Source organism: Mya arenaria, chromosome 14 (assembly GCF_026914265.1).
Source record: "Mya arenaria isolate MELC-2E11 chromosome 14, ASM2691426v1".
Lineage (NCBI taxonomy): Eukaryota > Metazoa > Mollusca > Bivalvia > Myida > Myidae > Mya > Mya arenaria.
This window is the reverse complement of record NC_069135.1, coordinates 29,244,712-29,272,707: the sequence shown is the minus strand read 5'-3', so window position 1 is coordinate 29,272,707 and position 27,996 is coordinate 29,244,712. Positions and strand designations below refer to the sequence as shown.

Below are 27,996 nucleotides of genomic sequence, written 5' to 3'. Positions count from 1 at the left end.
AGCAATGCTGAAATTAGCTAGTGCCGTTTTGTAAATAAATAATATTACTGACGGCTAAATCAGAAGTCCTCTGGCGACGGACGGCGACAGGATGGAGACGGAGGACCAGGAGGAGAGCGACTGGCAGCCGGTGAAGCCGCAAACGCTCATTCAGGGTCTTAAGTGCCCAGTATGCTGGGATTACTTTGTAAACCCGCACACGCTGCCGTGTGGGCATACATTCTGTGTCAGGTAAGAGAGTTTACATTGTGAAAGGTACATCCACATTGTGCAATATTGGAAATCACGAATCATATGCCATTGACTTGGCAATATTTTTTTTGAAATTTAGATGTAGTTCGTTGATAGTTCGTGACTGAATGTTAATGGTACGTTTCCAAATGGTTTTCCCCATAAGCAGAACGCAATAAATGCAGTGGTTAGCGCACTCGCGTTTCAGCAATGCGTCCCTGGATATATTCCCAGCCTGGGTGCATGTGAGTTTGGATTGTGATCAACAAGCTCCAAAACCATATGATCATACTATGGCATAACATCGCACCAATGATAGTCGATCGCTGAATGGATGGAGCTTTAACCAGCAAAACCATTAAAATTGTCCTTGTATGTAAGAACCATCAATCCGGCAAGCTCAGTCGTAAGAACGTTGTGCTAGTAGGTCAATCTGTAGTGGGTTTTATATAGTATCATGTGCATCTTTCCTCTCAATGGGTTTAAAACTGCACTCTCACAGATTTACCAACTTTTTTTATTTTTTGTCTTGGAAAGAGCAAATTTTTGATTAAATATCTGCAATCCAATGATATAAGATTGCTGACAAAAAAATAAGATCGTAGATTTTCATATTTCCGTTCAAAAATAATGTAGTATGGCCTAAACCGTAACTAACGGTTTAAGAAATGTGCATAAAACATCATTTTTAAACTTAAATACAAATATCTGCGATCTAAATTTTTGTCAGCAGTCTTATTTAACTGGTTTCCATGGATTTTCGCAACTTTGGCTCGTTCCAAGACAAAAAATAAAAAAAGTTGTCAAAACGTTCAATCTGTGAGAGTGCAGCTTTAAAAAAACGCCTACATTTACAGCCAATGAAATTACAGATAGGCAATCATCAATACTAGGCTGATATACAATACAACGCAACGAAAATAATTTGGGCAATAAAAGTTAAAAATTTGTTAGAATCTATGGGATTCGCTGAAATTTGGCTTAACCAAGGGGTTGTAAATACAAAATATTTTATACACATCTTTACGATGAGGGCTAGAGATTGTGTCATGCAAAAATGGAATTAAGAAATACGAGAATGATCAAGAGCGTCAACATACATACTATTTGCACATTCTAATTTTCAGTCATATTTAGAAACCATATAAAACAATAAATTAAGAACAGCTTTAACACGACTAGGAGTAGCATCACACAGATTAGAAATAGAAATGGGCAGATGGCACAAGCCCCAAATAATACCAAGGAATGAACGAAAATGCCAACTTTGTAATTCACTTGAAGATGAATTCCATTTTCTCTTAGAATGTCCTTTATACCATGAATTAATGACTCTTTTACATTAAACGATATTATTGGCGCAATCCAAATATTCCTAAATACATTGAACTGATTTCAAGCGAAAATGTAACTACTATAAGAAAACTATGTTGTTATGTCTATAAGGGCTTTGAAATGCGTCAATATAGACAGTAGACACCTTTCTCCACTAACACTAATTTTTCAGTAATCTAAGCAAATGTGTTATAACTTGTTCACTTTGTTTATACATTTTAATTGATTTTGACAGATGTTCTACCGGAAATGTTTATATACTGTACATGTTTATATACTGTACACGTTTATATACTGTACACGTTTATATACTGTACACGTTTATATACTGTTCATGTTTATATACTGTACATGTTTATATACTGTACACGTTTATATACTGTACACGTTTATATACTGTACATGTTTATATACTGTACACGTTTATATACTGTACACGTTTATATACTGTTCATGTTTATATACTGTTCATGTTTATATACTGTACATGTTTATATACTGCACATGTTTATATTATATGTATCTCACGGGTTGTAAGCTTATAGTTAATAAAATCTTTTTCTTCTTCTATTCTAAGACAATGAGTTGACAAGAAGTAATCGCTACGCTCACTTCGCCCATTCTTAATAATTATTATGTTACTTCATGCCATCTAAGTAAAGTAGACCATAGAAGAAGGACTTGATTTACTGTAAGTTTATAGTCCATGAGTTACATGTAGTGTAAACATGTCGTTATACAAACATTTCCGGTATAGCAACTTTCAAAATCAGAAATAATGTATATTAGCTGATATTTAACTACGCACAAATCTACTTCTGAGGTAGAAATAAGTATCGATGACCTTTTTAATAAGTTTGCTTTTTCCATTAGTGTGTCAGTAGTTTTCGGAAAAGCACTTAAGAGTTAAGTTAATCTATTTGTCTACCCTCTTGTCGTGATGTCAGCTGCGTCAAATAAACGTCAGCATTGTATCCGATTAGATTGTATAAGGGTCTGCGAACGTAACATGTACACATGTTTTCTTCACAAAATTATAATCCGCATTTCTGTATGAATGGCGTTTGCTCAAATTTTAGAGTACAAAAGCTAATGGTTTAAGAACTTTATTTCTTAATGGCCTCCCAAAAGTGCAAACCTAGTGCAAACACAAATAAGGAGAGATTTACTTCCATGACCATCCGATTAATAAGGCCAGGACTGACCATCGAATTATTTAGGTGGATACCAATTAATAATTTGAACCCGATGTCGTATTAGGTACACCATGATCACTTTTCTGTCTTGACCTTTGATATATTTTGTTAACTTACGAAATCTGCTTATTCAAATATTTACTTTTTTTCTCTTTTGAAAGGGTACATAGCTGCCCTTGATTCATACCAGTTGTACTCTACAACAATTAAATATCATTCAAGCCTTGTGTGATTATGCAACAGTCACGCAATTGTAACCACGCCCCCAAGGTCCGGGGGACTTTGACTTTCGGTGCAGCCAACCCAGGGGAAATTCCCGCTCTGCGACCCACTACTGGTAAAATCCACGCCAAATGCCCCCCGCACCCAAGGTAAGGCCCATTCCCCGCTTTTGTTGGCGCGAGGACAAAACCACCGCATCAACCCGGCACTGCGGGGCCACCTGGAAGATAAAAACACGTCCAATTTCCCAGCTATCCCCGGTATACCCCCGGACCTGAGGGGCCGTGGTTACAATTGAATGATGCATTAGAAATCTAATCTACCCTGCCACTGTAAGTCTGTGTTTTAGCATGTGTTTGGTGAGCTGATTAATACTATACTTTGTATACATACTGCAACATGCCAACAAAAGCGCTTCCGCACGTCCGTCAACCAAGGGCCATAACTCTATATAGTTTAACTAGATTGTTGGGACCTACCACATTAATGCATAGTGGCATTGTAGATCAAGTTCCATGAATCATGTTTCTTGTACACTCGCGGTGGGGTGAGCAAGGGGGTGGTCATCTTTTTAACGAACGTAGGACACGATATCGTAGGCTCTCGAACGAGCGAATGTCAGATATATAATTAACAGTTTCACTTGTAAATCTAAATAAGCTTACAGTTATATTTCTAGCCAACCCCTTTGTTTCAAAACATATCTCATAAATTTATTCTTGTTATAAATTATTAGTATGTATTCAACATGATAACTTCCCTTTAACCAGTATTAATGTTCAGTAGTCGATTATAATTTGGTTTAGAATGGTTTGATTTCATAAGAGTATAGCTTATAGAGTGTAGAAGTTAACCAGAATACCAAATTAACAGCTGTTCGAACATCACTCAAGTTTTTTCATAAGCCAAACCAAACATTTAACTGAATAACATTTTTTTTTCTAAAAAAAAGGCTCGAAATGCCGTCATGCGATCAAAAACACTCACGTGGATACGACAGCGTTCATCTCAAAGGCCAGTGTGGTTACTTCTTCAACATCCAAACACATCATTTTGATTTGTTTTTTTGCATAGAACTGTAATACACTAACACCGGTTTATATACTTTCTATACACATGTACGTTCATGTACAAATGATTGGATTATGTATTGATATCAGACGCACGTAGATCTCGTGCAATAATCTTTTTATGGGAAGAAAATGTTTGGTTTACAGTGACCCGAGCCACTGAGACTTTTGCAAAGGTTGGTCGATCATTTTCAATCATTTCAGGACCAAACAAATCAAATCAAATGCATTGAGAACGTATGTAGGTCTTAAGGCAATGCTGTTTACAGGCTTTGCCCAAATTCATAATAGCTAGTATTTTACACATTTACGTATATTGCCTGCATGTATTTCTGTGACAAAACCATTGTGATCATAGAGCCAAGCTGAAAAATGTCCGTAATATTACAGATGCCTTCAGAGCCTGGCGCGGCTCACCCGTAGCTCCAGGACACGGACGCCCTTGGACCGCCTGCGCCTCCGTTGTCCCTCCTGTCGAAGGAACGCTCTGGCCCGCCCCTTCCTCCGGCGCCGGGCGTCCGTCAACTACGCAATCAAAGGTCTCGTCGACGAGTGGTTCAACTCGCCATATTTCGTAAGATTGTTTTTGCGACGATAATGAAAGTAGTATTAGAATACTAAATTGTCATCCTGCAGCAAACCGTATAAAACCGGTTTATTGTTTTGTTTGGCTAAAGAGAACCGAAATGTGTATTGGTAGGTCACTTATAACGATTAACCATTTAAATGAGCTACCTAACCGGTGGATAACCTGTGGACAACTTAACCATGTTTTATAGAAATGGCGGCTGAAGATTAAAAAACATGTTATTCATAACACTAAAATGTACTATTAAGTTATATTAATTGTATACACTTGTACCGGTTTTACACTCAATTTGGCACGCTTCGAGAAGGGTTTTTTCACCATGAATCAAATGAAAAATGGCAATGTACACAAATACAGACAAAGTATTTTAACAAAAGGGGTCCAGAGGAAATACACACCTTCTCTTTATTTGTTATTTTTATCTTTTGTTTTCGTGTTATATTTTGAACATGTGTTTGTCCAACAAAATGAGAAGCTATTCTGTATATTTGCTTTTATGTTTTCAGTCTGGCAGCGTTGATTTTATCCAGCTAAGGTCAGTCAGTTGCCAAACAGAACATGATGTCGTAAATGAGGCCATAGATGACGTCAAAGAGGAGGTCAAAGAAGACGATCCTGACAAAAGCATAACGTTGCTAAGCAGCAGGACTGACGTCATTTCGTCGACAGAGTTTCGTCAAGTACTTTTTCATAGAATCGGATCGAAAGCGAGTATAGACAGTGAAAGAAAAGGACAACTGCACGTTGAAGAGACGCCATCAGATGACGTCGATAACGCCGTTTCTGACGTCACGGCGACGTCAAGCGATGAATCTGAAGAGTCGGAAAATGAGATAGCAGAGTTATTCGGGGACATACAAGTTGTGAACGTTGAACACGCGCCCTTCAGACGTTTACGGCGTTTTGACGTCGCGTCCATAGCAAACGTTCTGAAGCTTTTCTTTGGAGAAATTAAGCACATTTTCATAGCAATTCGATCTTCAAGAAGTCGGACACTATTGACAATATTTTGGTTTCTGTACGGAGGACTAATAGTCAGCATTTCGAGAATTTTTCTACCATGGATGGCGTTCTATACCCTTATTTACTTTGTCATCATTTATGCAGAAATTACCCCGCCATAATTTCTGCGTTGAGTACATGCTGATCATTTGAACAAGGTCGCTACAAGGTCGATTTGGTTGACAATTTATCATTGACAGTCGATGTAGTTGTTCGTGAAGTTTAAGCTCAAATTCACTAATATTTATCTTACAATCAGTTTTACCTACAAGGTCATACGACCATGATAAATTTATAAACAGCAATCTCAAAAATGTTTCTCGTTTTTATTATTCACATATATATGAATTAGCTAACAAAGGTTTGATTTAAATATGATCACCTTTACTGAAATAGGTATAAACTTCTTTATCTTACCTAAGATTCGATAACACTAACATTATTAACTTAAAATCGTTAGGCAATAAAACAACAAATAGGATAATGTGTGTTTACATGTACATGTATATGATATTTCAAGCTGGCCTCATTTTACAAGACTAGAATTCTGCGAATCGGGTGTATCGCCTGTCGGAAGTGCCAATTTTTTTCTAGTACAGGTCACAATGACCTTTGACATATTTACCCCAAAATCAACTGGCCATGTCCAATGTGCATACCAAGTTTGAAGACTCTACACCATGTCATTCAAATGTTATTGATCGGATACGGGTGTATGACGTGGACGACGACGAGGAAGACGCCAGACAAAGTAGTCCCTATGTTTCTGCCATATTTCGCAGACGACATATTAAATGCGAATTCATTATTTCTTGGAATGGTTATGTACACTTTCAAAAAAAACAACAACAAAAAAGGCAAAATCTAAAAACATGCTCCAACATTTCGATTTTTTTCAGTATTTACTTGATAACTCAATTAACTCTTCTGATAACATAACAGTCATACATGGCTTGACATCTCAAATGTTTTAATCAATTCACGGTATGAAGCAATTTCTCCTATAACTTATGTTGAAACATGGTCATGATTTTGAACAAATTCAGTTTTAGAGCGAGCAAGAAATGATTTAGAGCGAGCAAGAAATGATTAAGTTCTCCTGAATTGCTTTTGCATAATTATTTAATGACCCTTTTTGTAAGTTTTTACTTAAAAAAAACGTAATCAGAATTTAGAAAAAATGGACAGAAGTTGCGTTCCATTTACTGAACACACAAGATATAAATAATGTATCCAGTGGAGTATGAACTTCAATAAACTGCACCATCTTATGAACTGTCACATTGCACAATCCCTGATGAATGTACAAACAAATTGATTAAATATTAATCAAATTAATGATACACAATATTTGCAATCATTAAACATTAATGTATGAATACAAGAAAACTATTCACATTAAGTATCACAGAATTATTATAATGTTCCTTGTTGCCATGGCTAGTTGCTATGGAAATGTCATCACGCGGTATTTGCCATAGGCATGAGTGCATCTGTCCCAAACAGCTCCTCGAAATGCTTCACATATACATCACAGTGTTCACCTGAAGGAAAGGTAAAATGTGTTAAAGTAATACTCCTATTTAAAATCAATACTAAACAACTACTAAATAATGCATTGATGGAAAATATGAATTGCTGATAAAAATCAGCAAGCTAGTTATAGTGCATTTTTTACATGAACATTCTCATAATATTATATTAAATGACTTGTAAGTGCTAAAAGATTTACAGTGATCAACTATCAACTCATAACATAGAAATACTTTCTTTTCTGCACTTTTCTTTAAAATTAAATACATAATCCTTCATAAGAACCATTGTTTTCTATGCATTCATCCTTTTCAGTAAATTAAAACAATAAACGATTGTATTAATCGTGGTACATCTTATTTGAGAGTAAGAGTGCATCTTTAAACAAATGCAAGAACCCATGTACCTAAATAATAGCTGTACTTTGTGTTACCTTGTGACGAACCTTTCAAACTGTCTGATAAAATACTTGCTAAAATTAGAATCAGATGTTTTGGGAATAGAAACTCGCTTTTCTATTTGTAAACAAAACATGGAATCAATTTGGCATGACCTTACTAATGTCTTATTCAGATATTCATGTCAGTTCCAATACATCATGTTAAACCCTGACCTGGATGGAAGACATGACTGCTTGTTAAACCCTGACCTGGATGGAAGACATGACTGCTTGTTAAACCCTGACCTGGATGGAAGACATGACTGCTTGTTAAACCCTGACCTGGATGGAAGACATGACTGCTCCTGAGCCTGATGTTCCTTTGCTGGAAGAACTTGAACACAGTAAAGAACAGTTGACCATCATTTGTATTCATGGCAGCTTCCAAGAATTTTCGAGATGATACTGTGTCTGTTATGCCAGCTTTTCTAATGAACCTGTAAAATAGATAGGGAAGTTTGAACAAGTTTGAGAGGATACTGTAGCATTGATGCTAGCATCATTTTCTATCCCTAGAATAATAAACAGTTTAAAAAGAGTGTCTGCTGTTAATTTCTGCTGTTATCCTCCGCTGCCTTTCTCAGCTGCTATTTTCAACTGCCATCCTCAGCTGCCGTTCTTAGCTGTTATCCTCAACTGCCTTTCTCTGTGTCCTTTCTTTGCTGCTATTCTCAACTGTAATCCTGCCATTCCCGGGTGCCTCCCTCATCTGTCATCCCTAGCTGCTATCCTCAGCAGCCATCTTCAGCTGCAATCACCCACTGCAATCCTTATCTGCCATCCTCAGCTGCCATTCTCAGCTGCCATCCTCAGCTGCCATCCTCAGCTGCCATTCTCAGTTGCCATCCTCAGCTGCCATCCTCAGTTGCCATCCTCAGCTGCCATTCTCAGCTGCCATCCTCAGTTGCCATCCTCAGCTGCCATTCTCAGTTGCCATCCTCAGCTGCCATTCTCAGCTGCCATCCTCAGCTGCCATTCTCAGCTGCCATCCTCAGCTGCCATTCTCAGCTGCTATCATCAGCTGCTATCCTTCGCTGCCATTCACAGCTTCCACCCTCAGCTGCCATTCACTGCTGCCATCCTCAGCTGCCATTCCCAGCTGTCATTCTCAGCTGCTATCTTTGGCTGCCATCCTCAGCTGCTATCCTTGGCTGCCATCCTCAGCTGCCATTCTCAGTTGCCATCCTCAGCTGCTATCCTCAGCTGCCATCCTCAGTTGCCATTCCCTGCTGCCATCATCAGCTGCCATTTTCATCTGCTATCCTCATCTGCTACCTTCAGCTGCCATCCTCAGCTGCTATCAGCTGTCATCCTCAGCTGCCATCCTCAGTTGCTATCCTCAGCTGTCATCTTCAGCTGCCATCCTCAGCTGCCTTTCTTTGCCTCCATTCTCAGCTGCCATTCATCTTGCAGTAACCTTGATTTTATCCAATTTTGGTATTAAAATCAAATCAATACAATGTTTTGAATGATAAAAAAAAGGTTTGTCAAATAAATGATACTGATGGTTACAACGCCTAACAATTGTAGCTGAATTTTCTAAAAGGTGATAAGTAATTACCAATTTTACAATCTCTAAAGATATTTTACCAAAAAGCATGGCATAACAAAATATTATCTGAACAAGAAAAATGTGAACTTTTTAACAGAACAACTGCTTGCAGGACACCATAAAAAGACCAATCTAAACACTCACCTTATGGCAGGAAGGAGCTGGTTCTTCGACAGTAACACTTCTATTATTTCTTCATTAGCAGTTGCCAGTCTCTGATTTCAAAAGAACACAAATATTAATATAGTACAAAAGAACATAAAAAATTTGCCCTCATTTCAGTAAATTAGTTTGTGGCTAACTTTTGTGATTCGGTTCCCCATTTGCAATGTGAACTGCAATGCAACAGGAATACAAAAAAGTTTGTTAACTATAGCTAATATGAGTGACTACTAGCCTTAACTCAATAAAAGGTTGTGCTCTTTTACATTGTTCACTGTTGAACAAATAAAACTAAATAAAAGGTAGGCTATAACCACAAGAAGATTGTGCAGTTACAACTTCTCTGTTCAAGTGTCTGGTAGAGATACACAATGGATGTAAGCTAGCAAATTCACCAAAACAACACATAAACTTCCTTTAATAGCTCTGTCAGAGAAAACTAAGTAAGAATTCAATGAAGGATTAAATGGTTACTTACAGTAAGCATGTCCAGAGCCAGTTGGTGGGCTGGCGGGTAGTCACTCTCCAGGGACAACATCAAACATGCCTGCCAAAGGAAAGTGTTATGGTCAATAAGTTCATACATCGGGCTATCAACAACAATCCTAGAGCAGTACCTACATTAAAAATACTTCCTAAGTAAGAACTCACATACAGGAGCTCAGATGAAAGGTCCCAGATTTCATGTGTGTGGTCGAAACACTTAACTTAGTATACTTAAATAAAAGACTTAATGTTATAAGAAAATGTATCATTACCATATCATTAGACATGATAACAGTCATTGAAATAAGACTTTTGGATGAACAAGCCCGAATTCTTATACTATTGCATGGAATCATATTTTTTGAACAAGCCCTGCTATATAAAACTCAGAATTTGAGCAAGCCCAGAAGACATTTTACCAGTGCAGGGCTTGCGGGCTTGTGCTAATTTCGACCACTGTGATAAGCCCACAAATGTGTACTGGTAAATCAACAAGAGGTCATGTTTGGAAGCCAGTAATGAAGCATGTTTATTACAATGATTAATACTTTTTGGAGCACAATAAATTCTCCACTTTTGCAAGATTTTACTTCCAGATTCCTTTACATTACATGTGCAAGCTCACAAAAGTTTACTAACATCATGACACCAGTAAATTGTAATCAATACAAACAGTTACTGTACAAAGTGCCCTTACCAAAAGATTTCAAACCATTCTGTAAAGTTATTTGTTAAAACCTTTGCACTAAAAATTTAGACTATACTGTCAACATACACTGAAAGACATTAACTTTTCAAAGCCGTTGTTTTATTACATGCATATTTCGTTCAAACTTCCACATAACACTCATAGGTCAGTTCTTCAACGATAATATAGGTGATGCTTAATTAATTTTGGTTAGTGTATAAAGGAACTAAATTCATACATACTAGAGGTTTGGAGTCACTGAGCACATGGTACTGAAGGAACTGGTGTAGCTGGTAAAAGCAGTTGTTATGGACCAGAATGTTGATGATCAGCTCGTACAAGTAATGCTGTAATAAAGTGTAATAGCTAATATTGGTAGTGTCTTGATCATGCATTCTTTTCATCTTATATCAGTACATAAAAGCTGAAGGCGGACATAAAGTTTGATAGAGTCTTGCTAGAGCCAGTTTTCTGGGTAAAAACCATAACTGTAGTTCCATTTAAAGGGGTTTAAGTTGACTTCCTTGGTGTGGCTCCCACCCACATTATTTTCGATGAGATGCAGACGGCAACTTGTACACTCCTACATACTGTTGTATGGTCCCTTCATGATTTCATCTCTTATCAATTGACACATGCTCATTCTTACATTATGGTTAACAAACTACATTACAATGTTACTTTTGTCTAATTTCCAATAGTTTTTATATCCTTACCTGAACAGGGATTTCACGCTGACTCAAAGATCGGATGTATTCTATCAATACTGCCACTTTGAACTTGTATGGAATTTCCTGAAACAATTGTCAGAGCTTAATTTTGAACAAAAAGAAGCTTCATTTACACGCTGTAATCAAAATAAGCACAACCCCTACACTGGTAAAATGCTTACCAGACTTACTCAAGTTCTAAATTTTATAAAGCAGGGCTTGTTGAAAATTTTGATGCCAATTGCTAGTATAAAATTGGACTAGTCCATCTTAAAGTTAATTTCAATGAAAAAGTAAAAGGGGAATAAATGTTATTCTATGTTATTCCTACGTGATCCACATATATTTTATGCTTTCTGGTGGTTTAAGGAGATTTATCAGTGAAATAAAAATTCTATTCCAAAATATCAATTTGATCTTTTTCACTGCTTTAAATTAGCCTGTTTTCACTTCCAATTGAAATTTAAGCGCTCAAAGATGCAATTCAAGGACACAAATTCCGATTTAATGTTACATTTGCATACAATTAAATGAGCTTTTCTGCAAACTAATATTGATCATCATTTCATATCTTTTTAGTCATATAATAAAAAGAAGAAAATGTTCTATTCAGTGTAAGATCACAATATATTTCATCAAGAGAGCACAAAAAGTAATATTTCATGAATGGCATACATGTCAATTTATTGCCAGGTAATATTCTCTATCAAAACCATTTCTAAAGTGACATTTCCTTATTAACTTAAACATAATGTGTTTTTGTTTATATAATTGCGCAATTTTATACGAGTTTCAAGAAATTTCAATATAAACTATAAATATATAGAGAATATTTAACTTTTTTTTTCTTTTGCACAAAGCTACAGACACAACACATTGGCTCGATATTCCAGGGACCAGCCAAAATACACCTCATCAAACATTGTTAATATGTCTGACTGATCGATAAGACAAGATATTTTCAGATTCTATTCAATTAGGAAAGAAAATGTTCTCACCATTACCTCGTTATCCTCAAACACTTCATCAAACACGTTCGTGTACATGTCTGACTGGTCGATGATCACACGTTTCTTCAGCTCCTGTTGATTGGCAGAGTCACTTGCCTGCAAAATAAAATTAATTAAATTGTTGTATGAAAACATAAGAAAAATGTGTGGTTTGCAAAAGATTAAGGACTTTAGCTTTATACCTGCACTGATTAAAATATGAAACTAAAGAAATTCACAACCCTTAGAAATGTTCATATGAACAAGCTTACCCGTAAGACGCATACAAATTGACTCATCATGAAAATAAACTACAGGCAGACATGATCATGATTATGATTCATGATTGGATGTTTTTGTACAACAAACTTTTGGTGAAATTTCTCTTTAAATCATTGCAAAATGTGTTTCTTTAGCAAACGTAACAAATGATAACGAAATGAAATGTTATACTAATAATAAATGATCACCTTTTGTTTCATAATAGGCACAACCTTCTGCAAAATTATTTTTGTAACATACCAATGCAACAATCTCTGCCTCCAGGTAAGCCTTGTAACCATTGTTAAGCATGTCCATCACCTTAGAGATGATTGGAAGACTAGATTGTCGCCCTGGCAACAACATTTGTCGACACACTTGCAGGATCACAGACTTGCTCTTCTGGCGCTGCAGCAAGAACTTGATCAGACGACACTGGAAAATATTTAAAAACAGTGAGAATATTTGTACAAAAAATGCTTTTGATAAAAGGTAAGATTTGTTATTTTATGTTACATGATGAATAAGACTCTTTAAGTTCTGAAGAGCTTTCATGGTGACAATCATATTAGAGTTTTAAAATATGTATATGATTGGTTAAGAACCATTCACTGTTCCTGCAGTATTTATGACTGACAAAGCACTGAGTGGCCGCCAAACCAGGGACCCTCTGCTACACTAACCACTCAGCAAGTGCCACCAATAACTAACTCAACAAAGGTTTAATTATTTACCATAATAATAACCATCATAATGAGGGAATCTGTATTCATCCCTGATATTGAGGCTCTGTAAATGTTTCTTTCTTCATTACAATTGTAGCCTGTTAAAGAACAATTTCTTTGTGTAATTTTTCTTTGTGTTTTTAACCTAATCAAATGTGCTGTACACAGATGCAAGCAAACTATGCCCATAAGATTCTATTTTCTTATTTAACCAAGGGTATAAGAGTAATTGCACTTGTTAGACATATGGTCATAGTTGCAATATGAATCTTATCATCTAAAATAGTTAACACTGGTCGCAACAAAGCTTTTGCACCATAAAAACAATGATGCTAACAACAACAGCATATAAGTTTTGGAAAATTGTCCACAAGGTATCTTTTGATAATATGCATATTTAAATACAATTTGATTGGTAAATAAAATGTGTAAATATTGACCAATTAATAAACATTCTTGCTAATTTTGACCAAACCAAAAAATTAACCAGTTCTATACAATCGGCTCCTCATAATGAAAACTTTAAATACCTTGTCAGGAATCATTGTGACCAACGGTTCAAGTAAAAGCTCCACACTCCACAAGCATCCTGAAAGATATCAATTATTTTATCACATTACATTTTAATATCAAAATCATTATAAAAGTTTGTATTATATATAATAATTATACATTTTGGGACAGTTTAACATAGCACTTTAAATCACAATATATTTTTTAGGCTTAGTAAGTGTCAATACACACTTATTTGCTTTGCAAAAGAGTCAAACATTTATGGAAGATATTAAAAATAGCTGAATGTTGCTTAAATGAGTCCGCATTTAACCTGTATTCCTTTAATGTGACAAAATTTGCCTTGTATCACTATAACTGTTAAATGTTTGGGGTATTATTGAGTGCTCATAAACCAGGTACATGTAAGCCATCATGAGTTCTTACTTAGTTTTCACTGACCGTACCATTGCGGTGACACCAACATTTAACATGACAACATGTTGATAGCTGTGCAATGTTTGTCATACTGTAGCATTTAGCCTCCTGTTTTGTTCTGTGGTTGTTAAGCCTTATTCCATGCGCCATTCAACGGGATCTTAGTTAAATTTAAGGCTATGGTTTGTTCATGTAATACCCATTGTTTTCACAAGACCAGCCATCTGTTAAAATAAAACCTTTCAATACTTACCCAATTTGGCATCAATCACAATATCTGGTTGGAACACGATCCAGTTGGCTGAATCTGATGTTGAGTTAAGGTTGTATCATAATCTCCAAACACTTTATACAAATGAGGTCCAAAACATACTGTAAGCACTAGCTGTAGATAAAGGATATCTGTTTCTATTTCTATATGCAGTTGTTGAGTTATTGCACTAGTGTGACAAAAGTAATTAACTTGGTTGGTTATCAAATAATAAGGTAATGTTCACTGTAAAGGACACTCACCTGGTTTCAAACAAATAAATTCCCCAGACGACTATACTGATTTAAAAAACAACAACATTGAGACATTTATATTGTCAATACAAAGACTGTGTCAAAAAATAATGTGTATGTAAATCTTTAACTGACAACAGTGGACTGTCCATTTCGAAAGATCAGCATACACTAATATTATAGGGCAAATGTCACATATAGGAGGCAGTCATGGCGGCTGCTAGCCCTTGTCCTTGAACACTCCCTGTTCTGCACAACTGACACACATGACACCCATTTAACATCCCTTACAGAGGAATGGTTAGGCAAGTAAGTGATAACGACTTGAACCTGCAAGCCTTTAGTTGACTGTCAAGTGTTTTACCATTAGACTTCAGCAGCAAATAGTGGAGTGAAAGCTTTTTTATAAACACACTCGGGCCTTGCCCATTCTGCAAGTGTTAAGCAGCCCATTGTATAACTCTGGATAAGTTATCCAAAGGTTATTGATTAGTTTGTACATTTAAATGCTTTGATTGGTTAAAGGAATTATTGGATGATATTGACCAATCAATAAACATTTCACTTACTTTGGCCGCACCAAAGAATTAACCAGTTTTATACCATTGGATGCAGATCTACTATGTAAGACTGACAAAGGATACACAATTCACAGTTGTACTCCATCTTGTCTTGACCCAACTGAATGTTCAATGCTGAAATAACAATGATTTAAAGTTAAAGTAACAGTATTATTTTTAAAACCATACATGGCTTTAATAGCTACATACAGGTTTTTGACACATTTTCATTGTTGGTGCGATAACACTCTTATAGCAGGAAAACATTTTAGAGGCAATTACTAAAATGGCAATTGAAATATGGATCTCATAACTGCATTTGAAACCATTTTCTCCCACCTCAGATAATAAGATCCCAATATTTGGCCATGCTGGAAATTCTTATCTTGCCCACATGCAAAGATAAAACAAGTACCCGTATGGAACTCCTTTTTTATTGTCATCACACAATTACCTTCCTCGATGAAGACTGTCGTCTGTATCATCATAGTAACCTTGTCTTGTGGCAATATTTAGAATCTTAATCAACTATTTCTCGCTTTAAAGGGCACGATAAAAAGTTTTCACGCTCCAATTAAGAAATAATGCTGCACTCTCCTAAGAACTATTTAAAGAACAATTTTACCGTTTATAAATCTGAATCACTGCGCGTATATCCATGACAAACACGAATTATCACATATCTATACGCACATAAAAAAAAGTAATAGAGAAATTTAAAATTAGAAAGAAATTAACATTAATTGATGTTTTTGTAAAGAAATGAGTCTACTTACTCGGAAGGTACATTTTGAAGGGCTTGATGGGCAGTGGCGACACAACAGGGTAATGGTTGCTCACATAGCCGTCTGATTCTCCGTCTAACTGGATATCAAATATCACTGATGTCTGAAAAATAAAGTGATTTTAATACAATATAGCTGCTTCATGGGCAGTGGGGTAAAACCTTAGAAGAGGTTGCTCAAATAGCTTCCTGAATACCCATCTAACTGGGGCGGTTGAGAAGTAGAGGGTATTTTAAATATTCGTTGTCAAAAATATAGTCACTAAGATGCTTAATAAACAAGGCCACAGCTGGATGTCAAATACCCTAAAATCATCTGTGTCTATGTCATGAGCTGATATCACTGACAAATACAAACTTGACTAGCAGTGCTGACTTAATGGGGTAGTGGCTGCACATATAGATATCAGCTACTAGACTAACTGGATATCAAATACCACCAGTGTCTAAAACATGAAGTGATTTTTCTGACATATAAAGACTTACTCTGCAGTGGAGTGAAAACCAGGTAAAAGTACAGATAAAAAATATTAGCTTTATTTTGGTGTTTTTTAACTATTAAAGGAATTTATGGCCAGGTATTCATTGAAAACCCTATTTATAAAGGATTTTTTAATAACCTGTACAAAAATCAAATACTTTTTCTGTTTCAGTCTTAAAAGTCAAATGAGTAAATAATGCATTAAAACTAAAACATTTCTTTTGTGCATCTATCAAATGAAAACCTACATAGTGCCCCTTCAATAGATGATGGTATAGCAACTGAGTAGCAGTTTTGATTCCCTGTCTAGCTGGATATCAAATATCACTGATGTCAAAACATGATGCAATATCACTGAAATTTCAAGCCTAGATGGGCAGTGATAGAAAACGTGTGTAGCAGTTTCTCAAATAGCCATTCAATAAGCCACCTAGCTGGACATTAAATATGTCTGACGTCTGAAGCATGATTGTAATATAATGAAGAGGAATTGAAATGATGTTTATCATCTGTTAAATTTGTGGTCAATGATGATAAATTACATATTCTCCACTAACAGTACTGTAAAACAATGTCCAAACTCAAGCACACTACTGCTGTGTAACATTAAAGATTTCAAGTAAAAGTAATCAAATACATTGTGTCAAATAATTGTGGCCTGTTGCTTTGGTGAGTAATTGCGTGAAAAGATGAGATTGCTCAGCTTGATATTGGCACATGACTTGAAACAACCGAAGCCTATCAAACTGCTTAGCGATCACAGTATCTTAGGCAGCACTTGACTACCTGCTATTTCGGGCAAAATAAATATAATAATTTAATAATTGGAGGCAAATCTCGATTATTTTATATCAAAAGCTAAATACATAGGTCAACTTCTGCATCAAACCATCAACATGACATTTCCTATACCTTGGATGCCTGGTGGTGTATGACAATGAGACTGTCAACAACGTTGATGGCAAACCGTCCACTCATCTCTAGTCGTAACATGTTTGTCTTCTTGGCTGGAGCCTCCCTGTAAAATCACGTAGTTCATCAGATAATGATTATCAAACAAAAATGTTTTGTTTATCCACTCTTTTTATTTTCAATCTGAGTAAAGATAACATATAGTAAAATAAAACTAATTTTTCTCCTATTGCTACAAACTTGGTTATTTTGCTGGAATCTCCATTGGCGTTGGACCTGGTACAGCATGACAAACTTTAACTTACTTCTGATGTGGGACTGGCAACAGCATAACAAAAAAATGATTTCCTTATGTGGGACCTGGTAGCGCATACCTGAAATAAAATTTCTTCTAATGCGGGACATGGTACTGCATAACTAAAAATAACTTACTTCTGATGTGGGACCTGGTACTTAATTACTGAAATAAACTTACTTCTAATGTGGGACCTGGTACAGCATAACTAAAAATAACTTATTTCTGATGTGGGTCCTGGTACTTCATTACTAAAAATAAACTTACTCCTGATGTAGGACCTGGTACTGCATTACTAAAATAAACTTACTTCTGATGTGGGACCTGGTACTGCATAACTGAAATAAACTTTCTTCTAACACTGGAACTGGTACTGCATAACTAAAAAAACTTACTTTTGATGTGGGTCTTGGTACTTCATTACTGAAATAAACTTACTTCTGATGTGGGACCTGGTACAGCACGACCTCTGCTCCAGTCACCCCGGGGCGTGGCTGGTGACGTAGTACTATGATGTACAACTGACCATAGCTGAAATGTGAATACAAAAATATGTAGGTGAAACTTGATATGAAATTTATGAATTAATAGTAGCCATAACTGAAACAAGCTAAGATAACAGAAGATAATTGACATTTGAAACTGGACATTAATGACTACATATACAGTAGAATTACAAGCAACATATATTCAACTTTGAAATAATTAATGGAATTGTACTATTAATTAAGTTTGCACATGTTTTTATAATTCCTCAATTTTTTGTCATGTTTTAACCTATTACACAGCTTTTAAGCCATTGCAAACTCCCAAATCTGGGTAATACCTGATTAAATGGAAACATGTGGGTAATACCCGATTTAAAGCTGCACTCTCACAGATATACCATTTTTACAACTTTTTTATTTCTTGTCTTGGAAAAAGCAAATTTTTGCTTAAATATCTGCAAACCAATGATATAAGATTGCTGACAAAAAAAATCAGATTGTAGATTATCATATTTCCGTTCAAAAATTAATGTTTTATGGCTTAAACTGTTACTAACGGTTTCAGAAAAATGCATTAAACATCATTTTTTTAACTTAAATATACAAATCTGCGATCCAAATTTTTGTCAGCAGTCTTATATAACTGGTTTCCATGGATTTTCGCAAAAACTGGTTTGTTTCATGACAAAAAAATAAAAAAGTTGTCAAAACGTTCAATCTGTGAGAGTGCAGCTTTAATGGAAACATGTGAGTAACACCTGATTTAATGGAAAATCTTATCTGAAGCTCTCAATCACAAAAAAGGATTACATGTAAGCCATCGTGACATCTCTTTCCATCAAAGGTTGTTTTGGCTGTTTTGGAAGAGTGGGCAGATCCACCTCAAACTTAGGCAGCTTCAACATGGCTCCTGGCTAAAACAAATGCCATAATTCTTGACAAGAAAAGAGAAGATCTCAACACAAAAGCAGTGTGTACTGCTTTTGATAAAGGTTAGTAGTGACTACTGTATGGAGTTCTAGTATAGCTTCAAATTATGGAACATGTTATTGCAACATAATGAAAATTGCTCTGGTTGTAATATTGTATAGTATAGTAAAGTATAGTATTTGTGGTCTTATGTTGTGAGGGAAACCAGAGCAGATGCAGAAAACCCCTTGGGCTGGTTTAGAAATCACCAACACAACTCACAAATTCCCTTTTGAATCTGGTTTCGGAAAATAAGAAGGTAATGGGCCAACCATTGCGCCGACCGGACAACTTTGTGGGGTGTTGAGCAGTCAGGGTGTTCCGGAAATATGTGCCTGAAGTGCAAAGCCATGTGTGCCCAAGTACTTAGGCTAATAAATATAAAGCCTTTGAAGGTTTATCAAATTGTAGCTATGAAAATACTGACCAAAAAGTAGACAGGTTGAAGGGAGTTTGCCAACTGGCCAGATGACAACAACAGCATACCTCCATCTTCACGACTCTGGAAATATCAGGCCAAAAACTTGGAATTTCATTACTTGGAGCAACTACACAATCAAGTTCAAATATTGTTATACTAAAGTTTTGAGAGTAATTAGCTCTTTGAATATGTGTTCAGCAGCCAGTTGTATAAAACTTCATGTTAACAGCTTAACATTTGGTCAGTTTGCATATAATAGCAATTTCATCAATCAACAGTTATCATTTGCTATATAAATAAATAGTTTTTAACTCTCTCCATCACCAAAACAAAGACAGCAATTTCTTCAACATAAGTTATGGCAGAAAAAGGTTTTAAGAAAGCTCCATATGAAGATGTGTTATATCTACTGTATTTCTCTTACATAGACACACATAACCTAATAGACACGCAGGTAGTGTTTTGTCAGTATTTTAACTGATTTTGAGAATTGAACAATGCTTAACATGACTTGAAACCTGTTAAAATGCAGGTGATTCTGATATAATACACATGCTACTATAATTATATAGTAACATTTTCCTATAAAACTTCTTGTTCCCACAAAAAAAGAGTATGCAAAATTTATATCATAAACAACAAATATTTGGTTTATAATTACTTTACAGGGGTTACATTTTGCAAATCTAGGTAGACAAATACTGTATATCTACCCAATACTTGTTTGTTTCAGTGTAATAATATATTATATTTCACAGAGCAAGCATCAGAAGCTGACATAAGCTGACTTAGCCACTGAAATAAATTGCAATCTTACACCAAAATAAACAATTTTATCTTTTCTTTTTATCAAATGACATTATATATATGTATAGGAACAGTTATCGAAATTAGACTTTTGGATGAACAAGCGCGAATGCTTATACTAATGCTTGGCATCAAATTTTGTAACAAGCCCTGCTATATAAAATTCAGAATTTGAGCAAGCCCGAAAGACATTTTACCAGTGCAGGGCTTGTGGGCTTGTGCTAATTTCGACCACTGTAGGAACATAATGTCATTTCAGATGATGTCATTGAAGTTGAGTCCCTGCCCTGTGCAAGCTGATGTTCGATTTTAGAATTGAGAGCGATGAACAATATTAAAATGTTATTTCACTGTTTGAAGTTGTGAGTTATAATTTTTATTCCACTGATAAATCTCTATGAATCATAGGAAAACATACAATAAAGTCCATTCATGGAAACTACCTGTTGCTGCATCTAACGCTTCAGTATTATGTGGATAGCCTACCTAATGATTCAAATCAATGATATCAACTCTCAAACTACCCCAATATTGATCATCTCTATAGCGCTTTCTGTACAAAATCCAGCTTAAAATGGTATCCATGAAATGGTCCACATGTATATCCCAGAAGATAAATGCATACAGGTTACTTACCATCCAGACATACCACACCACACTGACACTCAGCGACTTCAAATTCTTTAAAGAACGCTTCTCTGGATTAACCTGTGAATTATAGAATTATGTGCTTTATAAAACATTATAAACAATGACATTTAAAAACATTCCTAACTTCTTGAACATTCTTATGCCTAAGATAAAATCAATATTTTTGTCATGGAACAAAATTCCTCCTTTGAAATATAATCATGATAAACTATGTGTTGGTTTATAAAATGAAGCTTTAAGCAAGTAATCTCAAGGACATATGATAGCTGAATCCAAGATGGCTGCCAAAAGTGTGTCTCTAAAGATGGTTGCTTTGTCTTTTCATGACAGGAAACAAATCAGCAGTTAAACGTTGAAAGTGTCAGTTTCAATAGAAGTGCAGGTGAAACAATATCCTATCTCGTTTAAAAAATGTTCATTTTTGTTGTTGTCACTAGTTGCCATGGTGACTTAAAGCGAGCCTCCAGGTACTCAGTAGAACAAAACTTTATAATTTGAGCCCTCTATAGAGGGCCTGATGTGTGGAACGCACCTCTGTCCATCAAACAATTTTGTGTTTTGGCGCCTATTTTAAAATAATCATTATGGATCCAACTACCATATTTTAAAACACTTCAACAAGATGTCAACTTTAAACATAACTACCTGGTAGAACTCCACCCCATTTCCTGTGATAAAGCTGATCTCATTGACATTGGTCCACACAAATCCCTTAATCTCTGTTGATCTACCCTGTAGTAAAATCATACAGAATATACTAAAAAAGCATTGAGGCAATGTTTCTTTCTTTCAAGTTGTTAACTTGGGTGGCAATAACAACCAAGATGTGGAAAAAGAACCTGAGATATATATTTGTATACATGTATATGAAAAAAATAGAAATCCAAGGTCATTTTATCCCTTGTCTACTAAACTTAAAATGTTCAAGTTATATAACATGGTGGTGGTGTTGGTAGTTTATACTCCGGGTACTATGGAGCACATTGAAGGGTCCCAGAGTGACAGTTCAACCACCGGACCCCTATCCTGGGCAGAACCAGTACTAGGTGCCTTCACCTCTGCGAGGAACTGACAACTTCTGTACATGCCAAGGGCAGTGGTACAATGCGAATGGTTGTAGAAAGGATTTCATAACCAACCACAACAGAAGTGACCTGGTCCGCCCGGGAATCAAACTTGGGTTGTCCAATTCAGAGTCCAACGCTCTACCGATTGAGCTAACCGGGCGGACTGTTATATAACAGCATGATAGGTACATATATATTTGTATAAGTGTATTGATAGTCGCAAACAATTGTGCTAACTCTGCAAAAATAATCTCTAATGCGTTTTGTTTTTAAAATAGCTTGAATCAGACATATTTGCCTCAGTCTGTTCGACAGCTGGAATCTATTTTCTGAATAAAAATCAGAACAAATATTTATTTTGAGAGATCATGAGAGCCAAACATGGGATAAACCCTTTGATCTCATGGTACTCTTACAAATGTGCTTAATATAAACGGTATTAAACCAGACAAACCTTGCAAGTCTGGGAGTATTCCAAAGTGTCTGTAGTCTGGTCATCTTGAAAGTTAATAAACTCCTGCAAATATAGAGGATTATGATGCAAATTTGTGTTCCAGTACCTTAACAAGAGCACCATAGAGCAATCACCAATGCTGTTGTTTTTTTTCCAAGGGACATAACTCTACAATTATTAAATCCTTTACACAAATATGCAGATTGTCCCTGGCAACATATGTAAAGTTTTATTCAAATATATTTGTTTTGATGTATGGCAAATGCTTAAGATTTCGCACAATGCTGCTGATGACATCATTTAAAGCTTTAAAAAAAATAAAAGCTAAATACCATGAAGACATTCAGCAGAATAAAAACAAAAAACATTTTGAACACCATTCAATGTTTTTGATACACTGCTGCTCATCTTGACACTTACTTAAAGTAATTTTATTTAATTTACTGTATTCCTGGAGGTCTTTTTTCATTATTGATAAACTGTTCAACTGTTACAATACATTGTAGGTAAACTTATATCTTCAGCAATATAGTACACAGTATGAGTACCACCAACCACAGACTTCTGGGAGCGCTGAATGGCGAGTATTTTCCTGTCAGGGGAAAACTTCATAGAGCTCACATTTCCTCGGTCTTCCATTCTGTAACAGTATTTGAAATTAAGTTGTGGTTAAAGGTTATTATGCATAACCAGGTGCATCAAACACATAAATGGGTCAGGTGCATCAAACACAAACTTCATGGGCTTGAAGAACTTGCTGGCTAATGTGCGTTTTCAAAAACTAGAAAAACGGGGCTGGAGAGTCACACACAAATTTTATGGGCCTGAAAAACATGTAGGTTAATGTGCTTACTGCTTATTTTAACCACTAGCAAAATGAATATGCTTTATTTTATATTGGTACATTGAACTTCATTTCATATTGGTACATTGAAGTTGACTTCATTCAATTATAAATTGAATCATAATGAAGTAAAATATTTCAGAATTATTTAATCATCGAATAAAAAAACCCATAAAATTAACAGTACATATAAAAATGAAAAATACTAAAATCACAACCAATATGAGCAATGGATCAAAATGATACTTAAGAATGTTATGAAAGGAATAAGGCTAATCAGCACATGTATAAATATTTAATTAATTTGCAGTAAGAAGTGCTTAATAATAGAAATGGATATTTTTTGGTATAAAAAGTCAAGTTAAAACTAAAATGACTGAGTTAAATGTGCAATGGGTATTATTTTTAATTATACCTGAACGTAATGCTGGTTTTATCATTTGGACCTTTGACCACAACACCCATAGAGCCTCCTGACCGCACAGTGAAGACCTTTAAACACAGTGAAACAACTAAACAAAATAATATTTTTACAGAAGTAGAACTATCAACTTATGGTACAAATTTAGCATTTTGCACAAGGCTCAAATAAAGTGACGGACAATGTCTGCAGGCAATGAAACAGGCAATTTATAAAAAATGTAATAGTTAGACGACATGTACAATCTTAATGATTAAGAATGCAGAGTGAGCGTAGTGAAAGAGTTCGAGACAGGCTGTTGTGAATAGTAGACTATCTTAAGGTAGCTTTATAAGACACCCGCAGTTTATTCCACATGTACTTGTTGACAAGCAGTTTCCAACATTTTTTACAGGTTTTTATGGAATTTGTCATTTTTCACATGTGTGACGTCACATATATGTGTATCTAATAGGGGCGCCAAGAGGGTACTTACACTGTTCTGATCAGCTGGTGATGAGAAGCAGTTACCGACAAATCGAATACGCGGCGGATATTAGGTGCCTACTGTGTGTTTTTTATCCATTTATTTAATATAATGAATATAAGACTATAATACTAGAAATTTAGTTAATTTTTCAGCATTTACCAAAAATTTAAACCCTAAAGTTTATCAGGTGTTTATATACATTTAACTTGCTTTAAGTGAATGTGGGTGTGACACTAGCATGACAACGGTGTTCATAAATATATACACAATGGTTATTGCTTGTATTAGTCAATTTACAAAAACCTTGTAGCTTATCATAGATATGCAAATTAGGTTCACACGCATGCGCAATTCGCTGCGCGTGACGATCCCCCACGTGCAAGTTTGTGTACAAAATGAAACATGACATTAAATTTTAAATAATAATATACAGTACACTCAACAAGTTAGATCCACTTTCCTCGCTTACTCCGAGGGATAAAGTCGATGATCGCGGGTTTCCTCCGAGGGTAAAACTGTTGCCCTCGCTAAAATCCCCCCGAGTTCCTCCGAGTGGCTGGCTTACCGCCGAGTTTAATATGAACGATAGCGTTGAGAATCGTCCGATTTTATGATCCCGCGGCGGAACTCCGAGTCTAATCAGATAAGCAAGAAATCATTCTTGTTTAAAAGTTATTTATTTTTATGCTTATCCACATTGTTAAGCGTAAAAGATTCTTACATGTACCAACGTTTAATTTGTATTTATGTATAACGAGGTTAAAAATAGCTATGACGTTTCATGGAATTTTCCACAGAAAACGAGGCAAGAAGGCCTTCAAAACCATGCGCTGTGAACTTTGAACGTGTGTTTGACCTCCTGATTTTCCGAAAATGTGTAACCTAGAATTTCTCGGAAGAAATGTGTTTATCAGTCTGTATAATTAGCAAAAACACGTTCATAAGATACATGTGCAACTAGTGAAATACGACTGCATTCTTGTGGTAAGCTAACTTCATGCAAAACGGGCAGAGGAAAAATAATAAAAAGCAATTTACTGGAGCCGTTGTAATCGGTTGAAAATTTTAATAAAACAAATAAAACTTTAGCGTAGATTCTTATCTAGCGTCCGCAGAGTTTTGCGGAATTAACCCCTCCGAGGAACGCCGAGTTTGTTATTCTTCGGTCGACTGATCACCCTCCGAGGGCCTTAAATTCAAACTCTGAGGAAAGCGGACAGTCGATAAAATCATTGTGTTGGCCGCGATAGCAAAAATCCGAGGAGGGAAACGGAAAGTGGGTCTAACTCGTTGAGTGTACTGTAAGTAACTAATACGTGCCTCCGTTAGAACTTCAACTTTTGATTGCCAAGTAAACATACTATTAAATTGCAGTACCTGCTTTATGAAGATCTGAGGAAAGTACCCAAAAAAGCGATTTGTTGGAAACTGCTTTCCGTCGGAGACTGCTTCTCAGCCAGTATATATTAAATTGAAAATTGGGTTCTGTCGAGTTTATTAATTTATAATAGAATACTTCAATAGCAGCAGCCATAAATGGTAGGTGTGCCTGCGTCAGCCTTTAAAGTTAATCATAATGGGGGAGAGGTGTGTGTGGGTAACCAGTAAGAACCAGCCATCTGGTTAGCTCAGTTGGTAAGAGCGCAAAGCTAGTGTTTAAGTGGTCGAGGGCTAGAGCCCCACACCAGGCATACTATTCCTCCCAGGTTTACTTTATAATATTGGAAATATTTTTAATAATCAATCATGACAAAATAATTATCAATTGTCTCTGTTGTTAATCGATTTTGAATTAAAATTGATCATCTGAACACTATTTATTTACACACTAAAAAGACAGTACAATTTGGGCGGAAACGACAGATTAGGCGGAAACTAGCTACAATAATAAGCGATAAGTGATACATTTTATTATTTTGATACTTTTTTAATGTATTCCTTCCTCGAAATTGCCATTATTTTAAAAATCGTCAAAAGACTCGCTGACGCCAATTTAGGTGGACTAAAGCAGAAACCAAAAATTAAAACATAGCAAAATCCGTCTTCTGTCGAAATTGACATCTAAAGTTAAAACTTCCTTTATAGCAGAAAGTGACACTTACTTGTTGGTTTGCATCATCGTAAAACACATTTGTCACTTTACTTATTGCTTCAAATTTAATTGGCGAATTACATAGTTCAATGTAGTGGGCACAGTCCGAAGTCGCCATTTTGTCGAAGCAGACAACAATTTTATCATTCGGAGTTCCTCGGCCATTTTACCGCTTGTTGCTAGGACTTTCTCACCCGTCATTACAGCGACATGTACACTTTTGTTAATAATATGAGCAACATTTTGCTTAAAATGAAGACTTAAATCAAAGATGGTTTTTCTTTTACAACACCATATTAAATAAAACAAAAATCAATCTTTGTCGCTTAAAGTGTCCCGCATTTGTAATATTACTCTGGTAAAAGACTGCGCTATGTTTTATCTAAATATGGCGAAGGCATAGTAAAGCTATCGTTGTTTAAAGTTTCTATAAAACAGTTGATTTGATTTGATGATTTGATTTGTGTTCTATCTTTAGCACACACTGGAGAAATCTAAACAAACAGGGCTAACCAGAGCAGCCGATGCATTTCCCCACACTACTATATATCTACTACATGTACATGTATATATGAAATCAAGATGACCAAGCCAACTTTTCAAGATGTTTTCTTTGAAATGATTGTTTTCCTGTTCCTTACTGGCATTTTGCAAGTTCGACTCGATCTTTTTTCTGTATGGGACATCCCTCTCAAATGTTAAGAATCTACATGTACATTCTCATTCCAGTACAAAATAGCAAGGTTTATTCTCAGTTTGGAATCCAAAACTAATAATTTTGTCAACACAGTATAATAATGCTTTATTAAATGCATCTACAACCCTAGTACAAATTAACCTTATTGTAAACGAGTTCAGTCCGGATACAGTTGAGTCTGCCATAACATAATTCAGATAGTGTTGACACCTATAATTGATAATTATATGTCAATGGCTAGGCACTGGCTGGAATCTGGTTTGTGTATTGGTAACTGGAAATCAAATGCTCATTTGAGTCCAACAGGAGGGAACTTATACATAAACATTTGCAAGTCACGTAACTAGGTACTGCCTTTTTGTAGGTATTGCTTAATTTTGAAAAAAGTGTCCCTGAAGTGAAACATGCATAAAATTAAACAAAAGCTTGCCCCAGCGCCACCTGGAGGTTTATATAGTCCTATTTCCTTACAATACCATCGTCATGGCTTAAATGCCAAGTAATCAGGATGAGCTGTGTCATCTGCAAGCAAAGCTCTAGCCTTTTTGGTAGATCCCAATCTCCTACGCAGTGATCTCCCCTGACAAACAGAATAGTTCTTCGCAGCATGAGCGAGAATGCAAATGTAGCTGGATATTATAGCTATTTAAATTATATAAACTTGTTTTATGTGTTTTCTTCTTTATTTTCTCAATTTTCAGCTATTCAGTGCATTTAGGATAACATACAAAACAATATTTAAAATTAAAGATAATTTATAATCTTTACCGATATGTTATATGGTTTCATGATTTGCATGGTGGCAGTGATTACTGTACTGCAAAGTTTAGTCTGGGAAAATTAATGCATGGTACTAAACCTCAGTTTCACAACAAATCAAACATTCAAATATTTCATCGTTTATTTTGCTGTTGTGGTTTCTGTTGTTGTTGTTGTTTCTGTTAGTTGGCTGTAGTTGTC

At 35.6% G+C, this 27,996-nt stretch overlaps 2 protein-coding genes across 3 annotated transcripts; one reads left to right on the top strand and one right to left on the bottom strand.

The window, feature by feature from the left end:
* Positions 1-4: 4 nt before the first annotated feature.
* LOC128215796 (uncharacterized) lies at positions 5-5,936 on the top strand. The gene is made up of 3 exons (XM_052922398.1): positions 5-231; positions 4,445-4,628; positions 5,150-5,936. The coding sequence occupies exons 1-3, from the start codon at positions 92-94 to the stop codon at positions 5,765-5,767; spliced, it is 942 nt and encodes a 313-aa protein (XP_052778358.1). The 5' UTR covers positions 5-91; the 3' UTR covers positions 5,768-5,936.
* Positions 5,937-5,970: 34 nt separating this feature from the next.
* On the bottom strand, positions 5,971-26,457 carry LOC128215795 (regulator of MON1-CCZ1 complex-like). 2 transcript variants are annotated; one of them, XM_052922395.1, is made up of 22 exons: positions 26,350-26,457; positions 23,773-23,849; positions 23,069-23,153; positions 22,514-22,576; positions 21,638-21,724; positions 20,978-21,049; positions 19,541-19,615; positions 18,955-19,058; positions 18,095-18,187; positions 17,362-17,467; positions 15,961-16,072; positions 15,269-15,319; positions 14,374-14,427; positions 13,721-13,779; positions 12,727-12,900; positions 12,214-12,321; positions 11,222-11,299; positions 10,748-10,852; positions 9,810-9,878; positions 9,314-9,384; positions 7,900-8,054; positions 5,971-7,189 (listed from the first exon to the last, which is right to left on the bottom strand). In XM_052922395.1, exons 1-22 carry the CDS (start codon positions 26,455-26,457, stop codon positions 7,107-7,109), a joined length of 1,989 nt encoding a protein of 662 aa, XP_052778355.1. In that variant the 3' UTR covers positions 5,971-7,106. The 2 variants fall into 2 exon arrangements, with proteins under 2 accessions (XP_052778355.1, XP_052778357.1); XM_052922397.1 differs by having other exon boundaries at positions 12,220-12,321.
* Between the last annotated feature and the right edge of the window lie 1,539 nt (positions 26,458-27,996).

Bases quoted from the DNA above. Each gene is read 5' to 3' on its own strand.
- LOC128215796 (XM_052922398.1), top strand. From the start codon at position 92: ATGGAGACGGAGGACCAGGAGGAGAGCGACTGGCAGCCGGTGAAGCCG. The intron at 232-4,444 runs GTAAGAGAGTTT...GTAATATTACAG, and splicing joins GGGCATACATTCTGTGTCAG to ATGCCTTCAGAGCCTGGCGC. The intron at 4,629-5,149 runs GTAAGATTGTTT...TTATGTTTTCAG, and splicing joins GGTTCAACTCGCCATATTTC to TCTGGCAGCGTTGATTTTAT.
- LOC128215795 (XM_052922395.1), bottom strand. From the start codon at position 26,457: ATGGCGACTTCGGACTGTGCCCACTACATTGAACTATGTAATTCGCCA. The intron at 23,850-26,349 runs GTAAGTGTCACT...CTGTGTTTAAAG, and splicing joins ACGATGATGCAAACCAACAA to GTCTTCACTGTGCGGTCAGG. The intron at 16,073-17,361 runs GTATAGGAAATG...TTTATTTTTCAG, and splicing joins TACACCACCAGGCATCCAAG to ACATCAGTGATATTTGATAT.